Source organism: Helicoverpa zea, chromosome 8 (assembly GCF_022581195.2).
Source record: "Helicoverpa zea isolate HzStark_Cry1AcR chromosome 8, ilHelZeax1.1, whole genome shotgun sequence".
NCBI lineage: Eukaryota > Metazoa > Arthropoda > Insecta > Lepidoptera > Noctuidae > Helicoverpa > Helicoverpa zea.
In genome coordinates, this window is record NC_061459.1 from 4,323,870 (window position 1) to 4,343,111 (window position 19,242).

The 19,242-nt window shown below is 34.9% G+C and overlaps 1 protein-coding gene across 1 annotated transcript in view; it reads left to right on the forward strand.

Annotated features, from left to right (window-relative positions):
- The window catches only part of LOC124632221 (cyclic AMP response element-binding protein A), a 110,067-nt gene extending 90,951 nt beyond the window's left edge, over window positions 1-19,116 (forward strand). The window contains exons 3-7 of the mRNA XM_047166975.1: window positions 11,372-11,562; window positions 12,965-13,115; window positions 13,567-13,739; window positions 15,650-15,793; window positions 16,012-19,116. Of these exons, the coding sequence (XP_047022931.1) occupies window positions 11,372-11,562; window positions 12,965-13,115; window positions 13,567-13,739; window positions 15,650-15,793; window positions 16,012-16,197 (845 nt within the window). The 3' untranslated portion in view covers window positions 16,198-19,116. The remainder of the gene's footprint in view (window positions 1-11,371; window positions 11,563-12,964; window positions 13,116-13,566; window positions 13,740-15,649; window positions 15,794-16,011) is intronic.
- Window positions 19,117-19,242: the final 126 nt, after the last annotated feature.

Consider the following 19,242-nt stretch of genomic DNA (forward strand, 5'->3'; position numbering starts at 1 on the left):
TAACACAAGCTTTCTATTGATGTATTACTTAATGCTTGAGGAGAGGTAGATCAAAACGATCATTGTCCTTTGGTGGCGAAAAAAAATTGCTTCATTCCTCTAGGCATCGACTTAATATTTTTGATCCTAATGATCCCGCAGGACTTCTGAGGATCTGAGGCGGATGACGGGGAGTAGCGACCCCGCGCTTCTTTATAGCTAGTCGGTCAAAAATAATCTTTCTTGTTCTACTAGTCAATGCAATTTATTTGATACCCGTATTGACAGATTTGTGAAAAGAAAAATAAGTCGGCGGCGGCCATCTTTCTTCCATCTTGGACCAGCTTTCGATGAACAGCGAGTAGCAGTTCCGACTACCTATTTGCCCTTTCAAACAATAAAATCGTCATAAAATTTTGCGATAACTATACCTAACTACAGCTCTCGTCAAATCGCTTTGCCGCTCAGTTAAAAAGTCGGAAGTAACGAACCGCCATTAAGTTTGGCAGGTCTACAGGAATTCTGCACATAAAACACCCGAAAAAATAAATAAGTCTTCAAAATTTGCGGTCTTCAGAAATCCTAAAAACCGAAAAAAATAAATATTCCGGCTACAACGTATTTTCTACCACTGATTTTCTAGCATTTTTTCAAAATAAATTAAGTCATTTTACTTTTCCTAACTTATTTTCAGATTCTAGTATACAAAAGTGCAATTTAGTAATATTATAATATCAAATAATATAAAATTATTAAATCGATTCTTTATTTTACGAATCGGATCATTCGATGCAAAACTTCTATCACCGTCGCCATCTTGTCTATGCGTCTTCAAATTTAAAAAAACAACAAATGTAAACAAACATGGCGAGTTCGATCAGAATTCCGGTAATTACGATTGGATTTTCAAAAGGTATATTACTAAAGGGATGCTAAATATGAAAGGTTTGAATGCGTCAAAATAGTTTAAATTTATATAGTTATTTTATTTAGTACTCACAAATACGGTTTGATTGGAAAGAAAATAAATATGAGCGTAAATAATTAGGAAAGTGTATGACTCATTCGCAGACCCCGATTGGGGTCTAAACCGAGCTTGCGGTGACATTGATGTTCAGACCCCAATCGGGGTCCGCTACGGATTTGACGGTTAAAGTAGTTCGATATTCAAAATACATTCAACGGTTGTTTCGAATACTAACTGCATACGCACGTGTTTATAATTTAAATAACAAAATTGTTATAACTAGTTTTACATAAAGAGGTTATTCCCTGAATTAGGAGCGATATATTAATAACGCTTAGCCACAATTAAATTAACGACCACTAACTTAAAAGGCCTGTTACACGTATTATGAATTTATGATAATTCTAATAAACGTTACACATACAGCTGTGTCGTAATAGTCATTCAATTTAAACCACAAAAGTCATAAATTCAAGAATTAATGATGTACGGAATCAGATAGCAGAGCTTAAAAGAAAATTTGATAAAACCTGTTTTTAAGGAACTTGTTTCACGGCAGTGAATCCGAATGATTTACATTACAATACGTTCGTTACGTAATTCGGTGTAATACTGGTGGTTGAGGACTCGGGGATTTTGTGAATTTTATTTTTGAATAATGTTCTTTATTCATAATTTGTTGTTTTGTTTAAAAAATAATAATTTGTCGATGTACCTACCTACTGAAATGGTACCGGGGCTGCCTTAACAGCCTTGCTACTCAAACCTACCTTTAAAGTCTGAATAAGTGCCTAATCAAATTCGTAGTAAGAAATCCTTCTTCTATGAAGTCCATTAAAACACTTTGGTATATTATTTTACAGACAGAAAATGAAATTGCTCATTTAATTTGAAGCAGGTATCTTCAGTCATTTAGGTAAAGAAATCATTGTCAACATGTGTTCACTACATTTGATATTGATCCACCTTGTCCCATAGATAACCTTATGGTCAGAGGTGCATAAAATTCGGAGATTATATTAATTTGTAACCAAGTCCCGGATATGCACCGATAAAAGGGTGATAATAATGTATAAGACTCATAATAGTTTTGACTACTTTCAAAACTATTATGAGTAGATAAACCATTTAGAAAGGAAGGAAATGAAGAATTGAGGAAAAGAAGATTATTTGAATTAAATAGAAACATCATTGAGTTTGATTTTCCTTGCTTGACGGTACTTACTAGATTGATCAAACAGTTATGGACAAAGTTTCCAAGCGTTTTGCAGATCGAATATTCTCGTAAGTGTCCGTTTTTTGCAAAAGGGTGCAAGCATAAGCACTATTAGAGTCTTCAGCTTTTTCCTTCATGTAAGGACGCATTACGGCGACAATTTGTTAAGAGAAACAAGCTAAAAAAACATGAAAGACTGCTCATGATAGTTCATTGTAGGTAAACGGTCCCTGAAACTAAAAACATTTTCAACGGACTATCAACCAAGGTTTCCATATTTCCCATTAAAACAATATAGCGAGTGACCTCGACCGTTGTCACCAGTCTGTGACCTTGGGTTTGAACGAAAGCAAACACTAGCCATTGTTGAAAACACCACATTTTATGTGAACTCAATAGCTTTATGGATTTTTGATATAATCGCGGCGTGAGCGTGAGAACGATTAATGTCGTTTTAAACGTGATTTGTGTGAGTGATATTGTTTATGTATTTTAATTTGGAAATGAAAACTGAAATATGTTTGGAATATTGGAAAATACTTGATACAGTATGTATTAAGGTTAACTGGAGAAAATACCTATGGCATTTAGGTCCGCCTTTGTAATTCACTTTGTGATTGCATAAAGTTAAATAAATAAATATCCAGCAGCACGAGTATAAAGATAAAAAATCAAACTCGAAGTAAATAATTTAATTCCATATTCAATTCAATAATTTATTGGAAATTGGAGATTGCCTTAAAATTAAATGAAAAATTAATATTACACATCATATAACAAGTCTTAGTATACCTAATATATTTTTTTGTATTTTGATGATCTGATATGTGATAATAATATTGTTGTGTAGCTCCACATAAGGTCAATTAAATACAATGTTGTTTATAACCGGACTTTATATCACCGACACCTATTTTTTACAATAAATAAAGATATTTCAGTGGCTTCATAAATATGTAGGTATACAAGTTCTTTAAGCGAAGATATTTTTCATGATAGTCTGCTAATGTAAACTACAGCAATAGTTTTAACAGCTGTTCAATGTTATTAAAGATATGACGAATGTTACATATTGCGTTATTGTTCATAAAACTTAGGTATATTACAGTACATTTTAGTTTAGGTTTTATGGCATATGATGTAAGAAGAATTCCTTATTGCTTGTTATGTTTCCTACGTAACATTATTTGTAATTGGAAATACTGAAGTAATTCAATTTACGATATGAATGTCTGTTTCGACAGAAAATGCCTTTTCAGAATGATCCTGTCATCTAAAGTTATAATAACAAGGTGTCAGAAGAAATGCAGTAAAATTAGCTACAATTTGCATACAAATACGTCTCTAAAGAGCTATCGAATATTTATTAATAAGTAGCTCCTTTAATATTAGTAAAACAAACTAATCACTTTATCAAAAAGCAACATCCTCTCATAAGGTAACAAAGTAACAAGTGCTTATCAATTTCTCTAACAGAACACAGATAACACTGTTTATACTATGAATCACATCCACATGTATCCCACAACAAATCTAATATACGCACTTAAGTGCAAGGTCATAGAGTTCAAAATGCAATGAACGGGGCTGAAGTCAAGGGTGGCCACGTGTTTGTAGATAACCTTTGACGTTTATAGTGGCCTAGTAACTTACAATGTTTGAGTTCACTTGTAGGAAATTGAGCTTTGATGCTACTAAATCTAAATCTGTAGAGAGGTCAATTCTGTACATTGAATATATTTCCAAAATAACTATTAGGGGTGATTAGTGATCGATACTGATGCCAAAAATGCAATCAGTAAAATTTTTGTCTGTCTGTCTGTCTGTCTGTCTGTATGTTCGTTATGGAAACAAAAACTACTGGACGGATTTTAATGAAACTTGGCACAAATATTCTTCATACTCCTGGGCAGGTTATAGGATACTTTCCATCACGCTACGATCAATAGGAGCAGAGCAGTGAAGGTAAATGTTGGGAAAACGGGAGAAGTTACTCCATTTTTTAAGCTTCCGTCGCGTGTGCAGCCTTAATGGTTACAGCTACACAGAAACCATGTACGACGGAAATATTCTTCATAAAATTATGTAAAAAATATCCCATGGCAGCATATATCTATCTTTTATGGTTGACTCACAATAACACGTAAAACTCACGGTAGCTTAGCAGTTCGGAGCTTTCTGATTATATTTGTCTACTATTTCGTTTATAACACTCACTCACACTAATTAAACATAGTTAACAGTATTATCTATTAATTAAAAAAGAATGATTTAAATCGGTAAAGAAACACCAAAGTTATACATGAAAAACGGTAATAAGCCATCGCGCGTGAATACTGAATCACGCACGCTATAAGGATCATTTTTGTGCAACGGTCGCCGCGCTCGACGCGACTCGCGGCGCGGTGGCTGCGCGAGCTTCATACAATATTTGGCTGTTGGTGCGATTGATGCGAATAGACGTTCTGAGCGTTCAACCTTATTGCGCGACTTTTAGGTTTTAAAAAATTTATTTTTAACTTTCTTTTGTTGTTATTTTATAAAATAGGTTGGTATCTATTAGTTATTTTTGTGTTTAAATATTCGTTCAAATTACAAATTATTAATAGTTTACATTTTATTACTTAAAGTAGCAGTAAGTACGCATAGATTTAGATAATTGGAGGGGCTGGTGTTTATTATTTCTTCCTCTCTTTGCACAAAGTCCGACTCTAACGCGGACGAAGTCGCTGGCAGAAGCTAGTTAGATAATATGATACTAACGGTGAGTTGCACCATTTAACTATACCTTCCGATTAACGAAAAACTCAATTTATAATTTTCAGTTGTCAAATCGCAGGTTTGGCAATGGAACATGGAAGGCATTTTCATGGCTGGTTATGGTTTGGTAATCGTCATAGTTAAACAAAGAGTTAAACTATGCAACTGACCCTTAGGTACTGGAAGATTTTTTTTTAAACTGTTTTAGCATCTGCTTAAAATTTGGAAGTTAAAACGTCTCAAAACGACATGAATGCTTTATAATAATTTGCAATTCCTAAAAAATATAATTGAGCTACCTATCTATAGACCTATTATATGGATAGAACATTCAACAAGTTTCCTAATTTGACATTATGTAACACATGCTGATTATACAATTTTGACATTTATACGACAAAAGTAGCTCGACTTACCTACGTTTATTTTGCATTCGATCGAGTTTTACTGTTATTTGTACTAATTCATTTATATTCTTGTCCTGTTATGGCAGGACCACAACTTGACAGTCGGTGCGTAACTTTTGACATTTAGAAACATTCGAATTTTAAACATTAAGTATGTATGTCAACTCAAGGCCGGGTCATATTATAATAATTGTTGGAATCGTGATATAAAATCAATACCTATAAACATTTCATCTAGTTAACGATACCTAATAAGTTAGTTTTGTTGCAAAGGTTTTCCAAATTCACTTTTAATACGAAATGTAAAGCTACATACCCTTTTTTTAAATAAATCTCATCATCATCAATCATCATCTCCCGAGCCTCAAAATATCCGACTACTAGTGCCACCTAGCGGCTAAAACAAAATACGAGATAAACTTTAATGAATATTTTGTGATTGTCGATATCGATAACGTTGTAACACGAGCCTCTTTTATGCACTTTGATAAAATTAATAATAAGCAACAAGATAAAGTATCGGATTTTTAATTCCGGAAAAATTCTATGTTAGATAATAATGATGATAAGATATATTAGCAACGTATATCACCGAATATCCTGGATTAGAAAAACAAAAACTAGGAACGGCTTCCTTATTGTTGTATTATATTCTGATAATTTAACAGGGCCTTAGTTAGACATCTGACTAGACACAGACCTGATTTTTTCCGCATACAGCCAAAGTTATGGTTGATTTCATAATTTTAATTGTTTTGTACCCCAAAAATATATTCAAAACGTTAAAATTATTTAATTTAACAATTACTTAAATCATATTTATAAATCAGTTCTATTATTAAAAAGATATAGCATTCTAAAGACCTATTACCGGTTAGTCGTCGAGAGTTGCACAACACTCGAGCGACCTGTGACGTAACTAACTTCACGTCTAACAAAACAATCTTGGGGCAATCCCGATTCCAATCCAATGTTGACATTATTGTTTTCAAGAGTAAGAAATCACGTGACTGCAAAATTGTCATTGGAATCGGATTGGATTTAGATTGATATTGAAATTAGTTTGGAGAGTAAGCCTCCTGAAGCATATCCTACATACATAAAACATAAGTAATCTCGTAAAAAAAACAAATAAGTCGATTGGAAAACGCAATATCAAACAATATCTTCTTAGGTATTAACTGTTCCTATAACAAAACACAAACAAACTAATAGCAACGACAAAAACAAACCATAGAGATTCAACGCTAGTACAAATAAAAAGGTTTTAACACAAACCCGTCCACAGACTATTGTTATTTATTTTTCAACTTTTTACAACTATCATGAAAACCGTTACTCGGCCAGCCAATCATTAAATTTAATCATGGCCAGTTGGAGTGTTCAATTTGCAACTGATTTTGGTGAAAGGAACCGCGGGTTAACGTACCGTGATGGGCCGACGATTCATCTTGAAATGTCAAGTGTCTTTTGAAGTCTATGGAGTCATGGACAAGCCAATTCGTAGGCACAACTTTTTTAAATGTTAATTTCCTTATGTAAAAGATGAAGGTTTGAATGTTTTAATGTATAAATAAACATAAGGATGATTTAATGTACCGTTCTATCTTATTACCAAACTCCCAATGGTTAATAGTTCTCATAGGATGTCTGATACGACTACAGGCTGTTGCAGTTTTACAAATTATTTGCACAAGTTAAATATTTTGTAGACCTTCTATATTGTATTGTCTATATTTATCTTCTAAAGACCAAATTAAATGCAGTAATATAAGAACCATAATTGTGAACGTTATAAAAATCCATATTGAAGTCAATAATAAGGTTCTAATGTAAATAAATGAGCCTCACCACCGAGGTCCGTTGTGCTGATGCAGTTATTGCAACAAACCTCATTACCGATTGTGTAATGACCATTTCTTCTATCGATAAATCAGCGGATTGTCCTGTCATACATCACATGACATCATCTATTATGAGCGACATCATCGTAACTTACGAGATAGATGACATACGATTCAGTAAGTCATCTGTCTCACTTGTGGGTGTTTTGATAGGGACATTAAGGCCTATTACGTATGCGGGACTAACGATGATTTAGAAAGACAATGCTGATAGTTATCTTTACTATTACTTCGTTCTCCGGGATGGGACTGCACTACTTTTGCATGATAGAATGTGCATGTCGTGCATGTAGAATTTGTCCTTATTTGTTACATCTATAAGTAATATCCATCTCCATCTATAGATTCTATACTATTATGATGTAAAAGAAACATTTTTTTGTTAGTTTGTCCTTAGAGGTTCCGAAACTACTGAATCGATTTGGAAAATTCTAGGCTATATTTTATCCAAATACAGGAAAAAGTTCCTCCGAGAAACGGGTAAAACCGCGGGAACACAGCAAGTAAGCCATAATGCTGGCAAAAATCTTTTATCGCTTAATTTTTTCCTCATAACTAAACATTTTGTAGTTTTATAGAAAATCTCGGAGGTAAATTCAGAGTTGTAATTATGAGAAACCCGGATTAGATTGATTGTAAATGTAAACAAAATTAGAACAACAATTTATCAGTGAGTTGTTATCAAAAACAGGACATTGCTTTAAATTATTAGCAAGATTACTATCACGTTAATACCGAACACCTGACTGACTAATTTTGTATCCTTAAACTAACAAAGTAACCTATTAAAGTTTTACACAAGTATTTTAAGAACGCATTTAGTATATAACTAGTTTCCGCCCGCGGTTTCACCCGCATCCCGGCTGGTGATAAGAATTATCCTATGTCCCTTTCCCGGGTCTAAGCGATCTTCCATCTAATTTTCAGCTTAAACGGTTCAGTCATTCTTAAGTTATAAAATGTGTATCTAACATGACTTTCTGTTATATATATAATAGACTGATTATGTCTCTCTCCATTTACTTCTTGCAGTCGTAGTAGAGAATTTCTTTTCATAAATGCAGGCTAAAAGTTTTCGGGCGGGTTACCATAAACATTTTTTACCGATATAAACGATGAAGCATTCAAATCAAAACGTAATGTTTACAGGTATATTCCGTTATAGAAATTAACTGGAACTAAGACTTCTAACTAATGAGTTGATCAACCGTTCACGTTCAATATTCAATTTATGTAACAGTATAGTGAGTAAAAACAGTTTGAATGCAGGACAGTTATTGTAGAAGGTGTACTCTTGAATTGAGGTTTTACCTATAAAGTACGGTTAAGTTAGGATTAAAGGTATTAGGAGTATTTTGCTAGCCTATATGTAGTTAAACTGATTTCATTTTAAGATGGAAAAGCTTTCCTATTTAAAAGTTCTTTCTGAACCTCTTAAGATCAATCTCGATGTCCATCGAACAATACCGTATGATAGGGTGTATAATTATTACATATTTAACTAAGATAGTTGGAATATATAAAAATTGAATGGTTTTTTGTAATCTTATCTGAACCAAGTGTCAGCACAGTTCAGTGAAGCCAGACCAGAAGTACGAATTTTGTCACAAAACCTGAACGTATTACAGGCCAAAAATAGCTTTGAAATATACGCTGTGTGACTGAGAATAATGGGGAAAGTGGCACATAATCGTCCCACGCGGACTATTAAAGCCAACTATAGCAGAAATAGGCAGAACTAAAACACGTGGGTAGTTTAACAATGTACGGTTAGATATAGAACACATGATCTTGAAAGGACAAATCTTCATCTGAGGGTAGCCTGTAGTAGTTGTGTTATGTTATCTTCATTTTCTAACACGTGCAAGATATTTTTTTTTATTGATTTGTAAGATTTATGCCCATTTTCACCAACAAATACCTAAATTTAGGGATCCCCTAAGAGTATTTACGGAATACTTAATAAGAATTTCGTTTTCACCAAAGTTTAGGTGTCCCTTATACATAGTTATTTATGTCAAAATTGGGAGAGCCCTTATTCTAAGTGGCACTTAGATTAAGAGATTGTTGGTGAAAACGGGCATTAGTGGAAGTTTCCGTTCTTTCAGTTTTCAATTAGTTACTGCCAACTGAAAATTTAATTTAATTCAGTCGCTTCTATTAATAGTCTAATAAAGCCAACTATAGCAGAAATAGGCAGAACTGAAACACGTGGGTAGTTGAACAATGTAGGTACAAATAGAACATATGATCTTGAAAGGGCAATCTTCATCGGTAGGGTAGTGTGTTAACTGTTATGTAACCTTTATCTAACACGTGCAAGATATTTTTTATTTTTTTATTGATTTGTTAGATTTATTGTAAGTTTCGGTTCTTTTTCAGTTTTCAATTAGTACTGCCCACTGAAAATTATGTCGCTTCTGTCTTTAGTCAATTATCAATACTGTTTATAGAACTATTAAAGCCAACAATAGCAGAAATAGGCAGCAGAACGGAAACACGGTTAACAAATAGAACACATGATCTTGAAAGGACAAATCCTCATCAAAGAGCCTATTCTATTATAACGTTTAATCTTCATTTAGTAACACGTGCTAGTTTGTGCAAGAACTTATTTTCTTTTTAATTAATTTGTTATATCTAGTGTAAGTTTCAGTTTTCGATTAGTTGCTGCCCACACAATATTAAATTTATTTTTATTGCTACTGCTTATAGACTAACTTAGTTGTACTCTGTAGTCACATAAAATATACCTACTTAATTATATCTATTTAGACACCTCCTTTTATTACCTTGTTAATTCTAAAGTTTAATTTGATGGGGTAATTACTTTACAAAGTTAAAACAGCTGTTAATATTTAAATTATTGGTTAAACACATTACACCTGTAAGAATATTTTACTGCTAATTATTGAAATTTTAATTCGTTACAACATCTTATTGGTGTATCGGAATTCATATTGCTGCACCATAAAACTACACAATTTTAAATGCAGATATAAATTAGATAAATGTTTAAATTCAAATAATAGAACATTGTGCAGACGTGAACAGTTAACTTACTACGTAATCTTTATCTAATATTCGACTCTAGTCATGTGCGAATAGATAAAGCTAATCTATTTATATTTTATACAGAATTTCACTACACATATCAACTAGAAAGACAATTTTGAAATGTTTCCTTATATTAATGTATGTTTACATACCATATATGAAGATTTAAGTAGGTTATATTTCTTAAAAACGTAAAGATATATGGCCTTACTACAAAAACTTTAACCACTGTTTTACACTCGTCTAAAAAAAATGTGGCTCCAAAATGAACCATATGTCAACGTCATAATTTGACATTTTTTTAGACAAGTCTTAAACTGACGTTAAAAAGTTTTTGTGGTAAGACGGATAGATTTTAACTTCTGCTATGTTAAATTACGTACCTTACATACAACAGGTTCACTCTCATCGATATTTCGCTTAATTAGGTAATTTATTCCGATAGCAACGAATACCTTACCCAATACAAATAGTTATCAATTCACGTCTCAATTAGTATAGAAACGCTATAATTATTCACATGAATAAACAAGGCGTTAGAATCACGCAATACCTATGTAAACGCACTTCCACCGAAATACTGTATTCCGTTACATGCATAGTTTTGTTGCAATGTGGTATTGGCGATGAAGCGAAACGCTTTATTAGAAGTATACATACGTATACAAGTATATAGGGGATATTTTTATTTATTAATCTGAAGGTGACGAAATGTGTAGAATGTTCCTTGCGTAGTTACCACTAAGTTCTGGAGTTAGGTAGCAAACAGTTAAAAAGCTACCTTAAACTGACTATCCTTAAATTTCGATGATATTAGATTCTTCCCAACTCGCGATATTTTCAAACCTTACATGAAATGTATCATGTACCTACCTGAATAAAAAAAGCTGAAGATTAAGAATACGACCTGTCACTGTCATTTGGGCACTCTGTTTGCAAAAGAACCTACTTATAAATCATTTGTTATTTCCTCATAGCAAAGGGAGATTTTATAAAGCATTTCCCAGTATCAACATCAAAACAAGCAACCATCTTCAAAACCCCTATCGCCCTCACTAATCTGCCAATTTCCACCTTTCAGACATGGAAGACGAATGCTACCCAGCAATGCCAGCGAGCGCATGGAGCAGCCGACGACGGTCCAGCGACTCCCCCCCTCGGGAGGTGAAGGCAGAGCCCAAGTCTGAGCCAGAGTCACCCGCGTCATCATGCCCCCCCGCCCCCACCCCTGGCACACCCGTCGCACACCTGGACTATGTCATCGACCACACGGTAAGGCAGTTCTTTTTTGTGAATGACTTGAGAATTATTCGGAAAAAATGTTGCCACAAATCTTCAGAAAATTATCCGTCGTACCACAAAAACTTTTAAACGTCTGTTGAACTCTTGCCTAAAAAAATACAGATTACGACGTTGAAATCAGGTCAGTTTTTAGACAAGTGTTCAACAGAGGTTTAAGTTTTTGTAGTAAGGCTGAATATGTCTGAATAATTTTCCAGTCGTATTCTCTTTAAATAACATTCACAGCACTAACACTGTCTTAATAATAGACAAAAAAAGTTACTCGAATTTTCAAATTACTTATCTCTAAAAGCACTCGAGTCTTACAGTATTTATTTAAAGTTCCACATTTCAGTAAAACGAAGACTAATCAAATAAAGCCGCTCGCTCAACTAACACGACTAGATAACTGAATAATTTAATAAATGAGCCTTTTAGAACTTTCTATTACTAACGCTTAACGCACATTTTAGCAACAAAAAATCTAATTTTCTTGAGCTTTCGGCTATCTAGATTTCGAAAGGTATCTAAATTATTTATGAACCCGCCTTTTATCGATAAATCATGATAGTCCCATCTCGCATCTATTGGCACGATTTGATAAGTCGACAAAAACTAGAGGTCGTGAGTTCAAATATTTCGTGCACCTCACTTTGCAACTTTCACCTGTTCCAAGTAATGTGAAAAAGCTTTTTGAAATTGACGGTTTTTTTTTTAAGTTTTAGCAATGAAGATTAAAATTACCAAAATAAATGTTATTCTTTGCTGGTTTTTCGATTAATTTAATCTCTATATCGATAACAATTCAATGCACGTACCTATTGATTAAATCGATAAGCCTCAAAGAAGTTGCTTACTCCAAAAGCGAAATCTAATACAGTCAGCAAGAAAGTCCACAAAAGTCATCAAATTAACAGAAAACGATACGGAACTGAATGTTTATACACAGCAGACACGCACTTGGCATATTTTCCATGGCGTGCGTGAGCTCTTTAGTAATAACGATAATTATTATCTTTAATCGTGCTCTCGAGGTTTTGAACATCGCCACAGTATTCTTTAACCATTATTGTAAAACAGTTAGCCAGACTTTACACGTCACATTTTTAGACGGTCTTTTTGACTAAAGTAAAAATTTTAGTCAATATTCCGCTAATGAGTGTGCTATCAACGTGAATTAACAATATTAATGATACATAAGATTTTTGATCATCAAAAACTTGTATGAACGTAATATCTGACGCTAATGGACCATTCATACACTTACGCAAGTCTAATGAGACGAAGTTTGTCCTAAAGGGTGTGAAACCAACGCATTATCCATACATAATTCTTATACGAAACCATCTACCTAATTCAAATTCAAATCTAATGAGTATGATAACGTTTTCAGACCGGTACAATCCACATGCCACAAGCCGTGCTACAGAAGGTGGGGGCAGCGGGCATGCCACAGTTGCTGCTCAGTGCTGCACCAAGGCTCGCCACCTCGCTCAACTCCAACAAACTGTCCATTAAAGTCACCTCCAGTTCAGGGGCTTCAGGTGTGTACCGATTTGTTGTTTACATATACTTATCTTGTGAACTGCCATGCTGAGTTTCTCCTAGTTTTGGAAGGCATGCTAATTAGTGGGTCCCGGCTGTCATTTGAACATCTTTGGCAATCGTTAATAGTAGAATTCAGAAAGTCTAACAACCAGTGTTACCAAAGGATATGACTATCGAGCTACGAGTGTGAAGGAATTGGGAGAGCACCTGTGTCTGCGCAAATGCCCAACGCAGCTGGCTGATCTCCTTATATGAGAACAGCCGCCGCGTGACCAAGATTGGCCTTGGACGCCTTTTTTATGACTGGAAGCCGGCACGAACGTGCTTGGGAAGAGAGTAGACACACCACCCTTGGCTTACTGCCGTCCACTGCTTCCTCAATGACCGTTAACCTCAGTCATCAGTTCTGGTAGGAACCTATATTGATATGTTCCTCCTGACTTGCAGGCTTCAACCTGCCGCCCACGCCGCCGTCATCGCTGTCGTCGTCGGACAGCGAGGGCGCGCTGTCTCCGGCGCACGAGGTGGCGCCGGCGGCGGCGCCCGCGCGTCGCTCACACCTCTACGTGTCGCACCACACGCGCCAGCCCATCAACACGCCGCTTATCAGCAGTCAGCCGGTAAGAAAGAGATAAAGAAAGTTCAGTGTGAATAATTTGGGTACCTACTGAGAAAAGCAATGGTGGCAAAACTATTGAAGTTGCAATTGAGACTATGATCGTAGACATGAAAATACCAATTAGATATTAATTGAGCCATAGGCCATGAGCCACAGTGGCTTCCTAACAGTCTAACAGTGGACTGCTCATGGTCGCATCATCCGGACAGAGCACAGCATCCGCAGTGGATAGGTCATGTCAAAAGGTGACAAGTTCAGCTGTATCTCGAATAGCTTTAACCTTCCACCAAACCCTATAGTCTAAGGAGTTCACTCCTCCTCCAGAATGATAAGACACTATTAAGAAGATTAAGGTAGGTACGATAAAGGCTGATTTTTCCCACGTCCCAAAACATGGTTCAAAATAAATACTAATGAGTGTAACTAGTACACATTTCAATAAAAGCCTCGTTAAGTTACTTTTGACAACAGACGTGCTGAATGAATTTCCTTTGAAGTTTATAATCAATTTACATGACGACAGCTTTAAAATAATAGGCATGATGACAAATTTTTAAATTCCTTTGTATGATGTAGGTATACCTCTATTTTATATGAAAAATTATTAATTTTAAGAAAATGCGAAGTTTTTTTATCAAATAATTGCATTTTTCTCTGTCCACTTTGAATCCGGCGCGAAAACGCTTGTCAGTGTCATGTCGTCACTTGTGACGTCACGACTGAAATTACAAGACGCAAGTAAACAACGCTCGTGCAATAAATAAGTTTTTTGTGTTATTAAATAATGAATTCGAAAGGGCATAGGTGTTGTGGGGTCCCCCAGTGTAAGAACACATCCAAAACAACTCCTGATGAGTTATTTGTGTACGTTCCTCACAATAAAAAAATACGAAACAAGTGGCTTAAACTTGCAAGGCGAGATTCAAAAGCAATATTGCCCAGGGTACAACTTTATTTTTGTGAAGATCACTTTGATGTAAGTTATTACATAGTTCTCTAGATTCTAGCATAGTTTATAATGTAAATAACTATTTCGAGGTTAGGTTTCATCTCTCATTGTTTTTTAATTAAACTAGTATACTTACGTGGAAGTTTTAACATTTCTAAATTCAGCTGAACAAAAATCTTTATTTGATGCCAAAAACTTTCCCAGCATTATGATATCAATTCTAGGCAAATTAGCGCTGTTTGCCTTGATAAATCCGGGCTCCATAACTCGTGTTATAAACAATTAATTAATTAAAAACAAAGATCGCAGTGGAAGTTCACAATAACGAAATGTGACGTTCGCGCGCTTTCGCGCGAGTTGTTTTGAGAAATGACGTCACGAGCTCTGATTGGTGTTCAAGATATCATGGCGGATTGCCTTATTTCGTAATTTTATTTTATAAAAATACATATTAATCACATTATTAATAAAGAAAACAATGCGCGTTTTATATTCCAAGCTTCAAGTTTAATTTAATAAATATATTATTTTAATGATTTTTGATTACTGTCATCATGCCTATTAGTACGTGTAAAATTGTTGCATGCAACAGACTCATACGAAATGTCGCTTCATAATTTCTACTATTCCTCGAATCGTTTCAAACGTCTGGCTTAATATATGGAAGCAATAAAAGTGTCCCGAAGTGTGACGATTTCTGAATACTAACAGCGGTGGCCAGTCACCGTTTCGGGAACAAACTGCATGCTATGAAATATTCATTAACTGTGGTTAAAAAATCAAATACAATTTTGTATAACTTTGAAGTTCTGAGAACCAGGAGCCTAAATTGGTAACGAAATGGGTCCTTTTGGAAATTTTGTATAAAATATTTATCTCTTAAAAACTCCAACAGTTATAGAGAAAGGATATAATCTGATGACATTTACACTTTATTCATAGTCCAAAAATTATGTTTACAGAAAGGCTCAACTGGCACACTAGTGCTAACAGAAGAAGAAAAGCGCACGTTACTGGCTGAAGGCTACCCCGTGCCCACACGTCTGCCCCTCACCAAGGCTGAGGAGAAGTCCCTCAAGAAGATCAGGAGGAAAATTAAGAACAAGGTAATTTATCTAATATTGATAAATGCACCTAATATCTCTAGAAACTGATAAGACAGTCTTTTAAATGTTCCAATCCAAGAAGGCCATTTTCGGACCAAAGGACCAAATATCCTACTTATTTGGGAAACACGGACAAAATTTTGATAATATAAGCAGTTAATTTAGAGGTTTATACGTTTAAATGTCGCATTATGTTTTCACTGTAATTTCTCTTCCAGATTTCAGCACAAGAAAGCAGGCGCAAAAAGAAGGAATACATGGACCAACTGGAAAGGAAGGTCGAGATCCTTATATCGGAGAACACAGACTACAGGAAAAGGGTGGAGACCCTCGAGCAGAAGAACGCGAGTCTCCTGTCCCAGGTGGCGTCGCTGCAGGCGCTGCTGGCCCGCGGCCGCAAGTGACGTCACCAGCCGCGTGACGTCACCGCCCCGCCGGCCCGCAAGTAAGCGCTGTCCCGTAACGGAATCAATGTATATTTTGGATGTATTTACATTTACGTACACGAGTGTCCGGGGAAAGAACTGTCAGCGTTTGAATGGTTGCTCACTGTAATTGTTAGTAAATAGGTATTCTGTGGTGCTCGATCGCTATACCTACGTCGGTATACAAACTGTCAAGTGCCACACTAGATATTTATTTTATACAACTCTGAAACAGTTTTCGTTCGACGCGAGGGATGACTTGATAACAGGGAATTAGTACTGGGGTTTAGATAAGTATCGATAGTTATTTACGCGTGTTGTTTGAAATCTCGTAATATATATTATTATAGCGCTGTAACGGCGATAATTAGTCTGTAAGTTTATTTTATGCGTGTTTTCATTGAAATGTGCAATTAGGTTAAGGATTTTATTGTTACCCAAAGCATACATTGTACTTGTGTGGGCTCTCCGTCGTAGAACACATCGCCGTGAACAGATCGCCGGTCTGCACGTGGCCTAACAATGGTATTTGACACTAGATTAAACAATAGAGACTACTAAACTACTTAATATAGTTTGGGACATAGCATCGCCGATGTGTATGAGTGAGACGGCGATGCGTTGTGTTATCGGAATCTTAGTAGCATAATAATGTAAGACGCGCAGTGTACCAGCGGCCGTCTTACCGATTTATATTGAATTCCATGAATTTGCATTTATAGCGAAATGTGTATTGTCCTAGAGATTTTACCTTGTATTTAAGATAAAGTTAGTTATGTATCTAATAGTGGACCTATTTAAAACCGATTTGTGTGACAATGTGTTTTCGGTTATGTCTAGTCTCTTGTAGAACCGTCGGGCCTCGTTCTGGAGGCCTCCATAGAAACATTAGCTGCGTTCTGAGTTCATACTGCGCTCTATATCGACAAGTACAAAATAATGGCATGCCTTCAACGGGAAAAACGTAACTAACTGTAATGAGCTAACTCATTTATTTACATGCAGTATTTTAACTATAAGGGTTGCCTCACTATAAAAATGCGGATCGATGGACCAGAGAGAGAAAGAAAGAAAAACTCCAAGGTTTGTAAGCTTTTGTTTTTGTAGTTAGGTGCCTAAAAGCTTAATGAATAATCAATTTCAATAAATATATTCTAGCAGAATCTCCAGTAGTGAGTGCGTTGTATTTCGTGGTCTTGCCAACTCTGCCGTAGCTACAGCGTCCAGCGTGATAGTTCCATATAACAAGCTGCTAGTGATCTTTCTAACATTCTTTTTAAACTAAACATTCCATTTCTTAGTTATGAGTGACTTAAAGTGAGCTCGAGTACTTATTACTGCTAATTTGTAGACTTTAGCGCGGGAACACTGTAAACTTTTGTTTATGGATACGGATTAATGTATTTTATTGACAGACTGCACATCAACCTACCTAAAACTGTCAAACTTCTTCAATACATTTTTAACCTTATCACAATAGTGGTAGGTTAATGTTCGGTTGGCAAAATTTGATAGATACGGGTAGGTTGATCTGCTGGCGTCTGTAACCATCCATTTTTTGTGTCTGTGAACTCGAGTGTGGGTTAAGTTGCATTAAGCTCTTTGCTTTATTAAAAAGTTTCCAGTGCGCCTCGACATTTTATTTAACAAACTTGTAAACAAATAACACATTTTGATATTAAAAATGTGCTGTTATAAATTTTCGTTTGAATAATTTATAAGACTAGCCAATCAATGTTAGCTTTTTCAAAATTTTAACGTCGTTTTATGTCATTTGTAGAAGGTGACGTTTATGCTTTTTAAATATCGAATACGTAAAGGCAAAGACACAATTTTGAATGCCACGTTCTATCAGACGAATTTTGGCAGTATGAATGTGTTTTCGCCATTAAAAGTGTTCGATATTCAAAAAATTGAATTCTACAAAATATAAAAAGAAATCGACAAAATTGTAAATAAACCATAATCAAAGCTATATTTACTAGAATGCCTGTATATAGGTAATATCATTGTTTCGTATTAATATTTCACTGTTTGTGCAATTAATTTGTTCTCTATATATCTTATACACTCGTAAATGTTCTTCCTATTTTAGTCATATAAGAAAATGTTCTATTTATATACTTAGCGCTGAATTAATATATCGACATATAGCCCTGGCTTCTCAGGGAACGTTTTAAAGAATTGAGATATATTTTAAGAGATTTTTTCTAAGGAAATTTTAGATATATATAAACACTGTTTTACACGTCTTTATCACTATACAAGTTAGGTCTCTAGATAAAGTATCGTACTAACGGTCATACATACAAGTTTATTATTGAAACTGCAAGTGTGCCTGCATATCCAGCAGTGCTCTAATGGTATAAACATCGATAGTAAAGTATCCTTTATAGAAAATATTATTATTTAAATATATGAAATATCCAATTCCTAATATGGCATTTACCGTCTGCAAAAGTGATTTTATAGGAATTATGATGAATTTACTGATTTTAGTAATATATTTAACTTATAATGGAATTAATATTTATGTGAGAGAGGTGCGCCTGCGCCTGGCTTATTATGACATAATAACTTGTAATGTAAACGAAATGCCAAACATACTATTATATGTTAGTATGCACATACATATTTTGGGTGACAATGTTACGATTCATTCGAGGTTTGCATGTGTGCGTGAGTCTGATCTCCGATGGATCGTAATCCGTGCGAGCCCCTAGAGGGGCCGAACGTATCTTGTTATTCATTATAAAGTAATTTTATTTGATAGTTTTATTTGTTAAAACTACGTTACCTTGAGTCATGATTTGTTGAATCGTTTGTTTTATTATTATTTTTCAATGACATTGCGGATTTTACTGTCACCCTTCTAATAAAACGTCAAATATTGTAATATCAATTGTTTCTTTTATAAAACCTCTTGACAACATCCTAACTTTGTCCCATACCTACACTACTACCAACATTTCCTCTGCTTACATTTTTTTTTTAAACCTGGAATCACCCATCTTGAGTACCTAA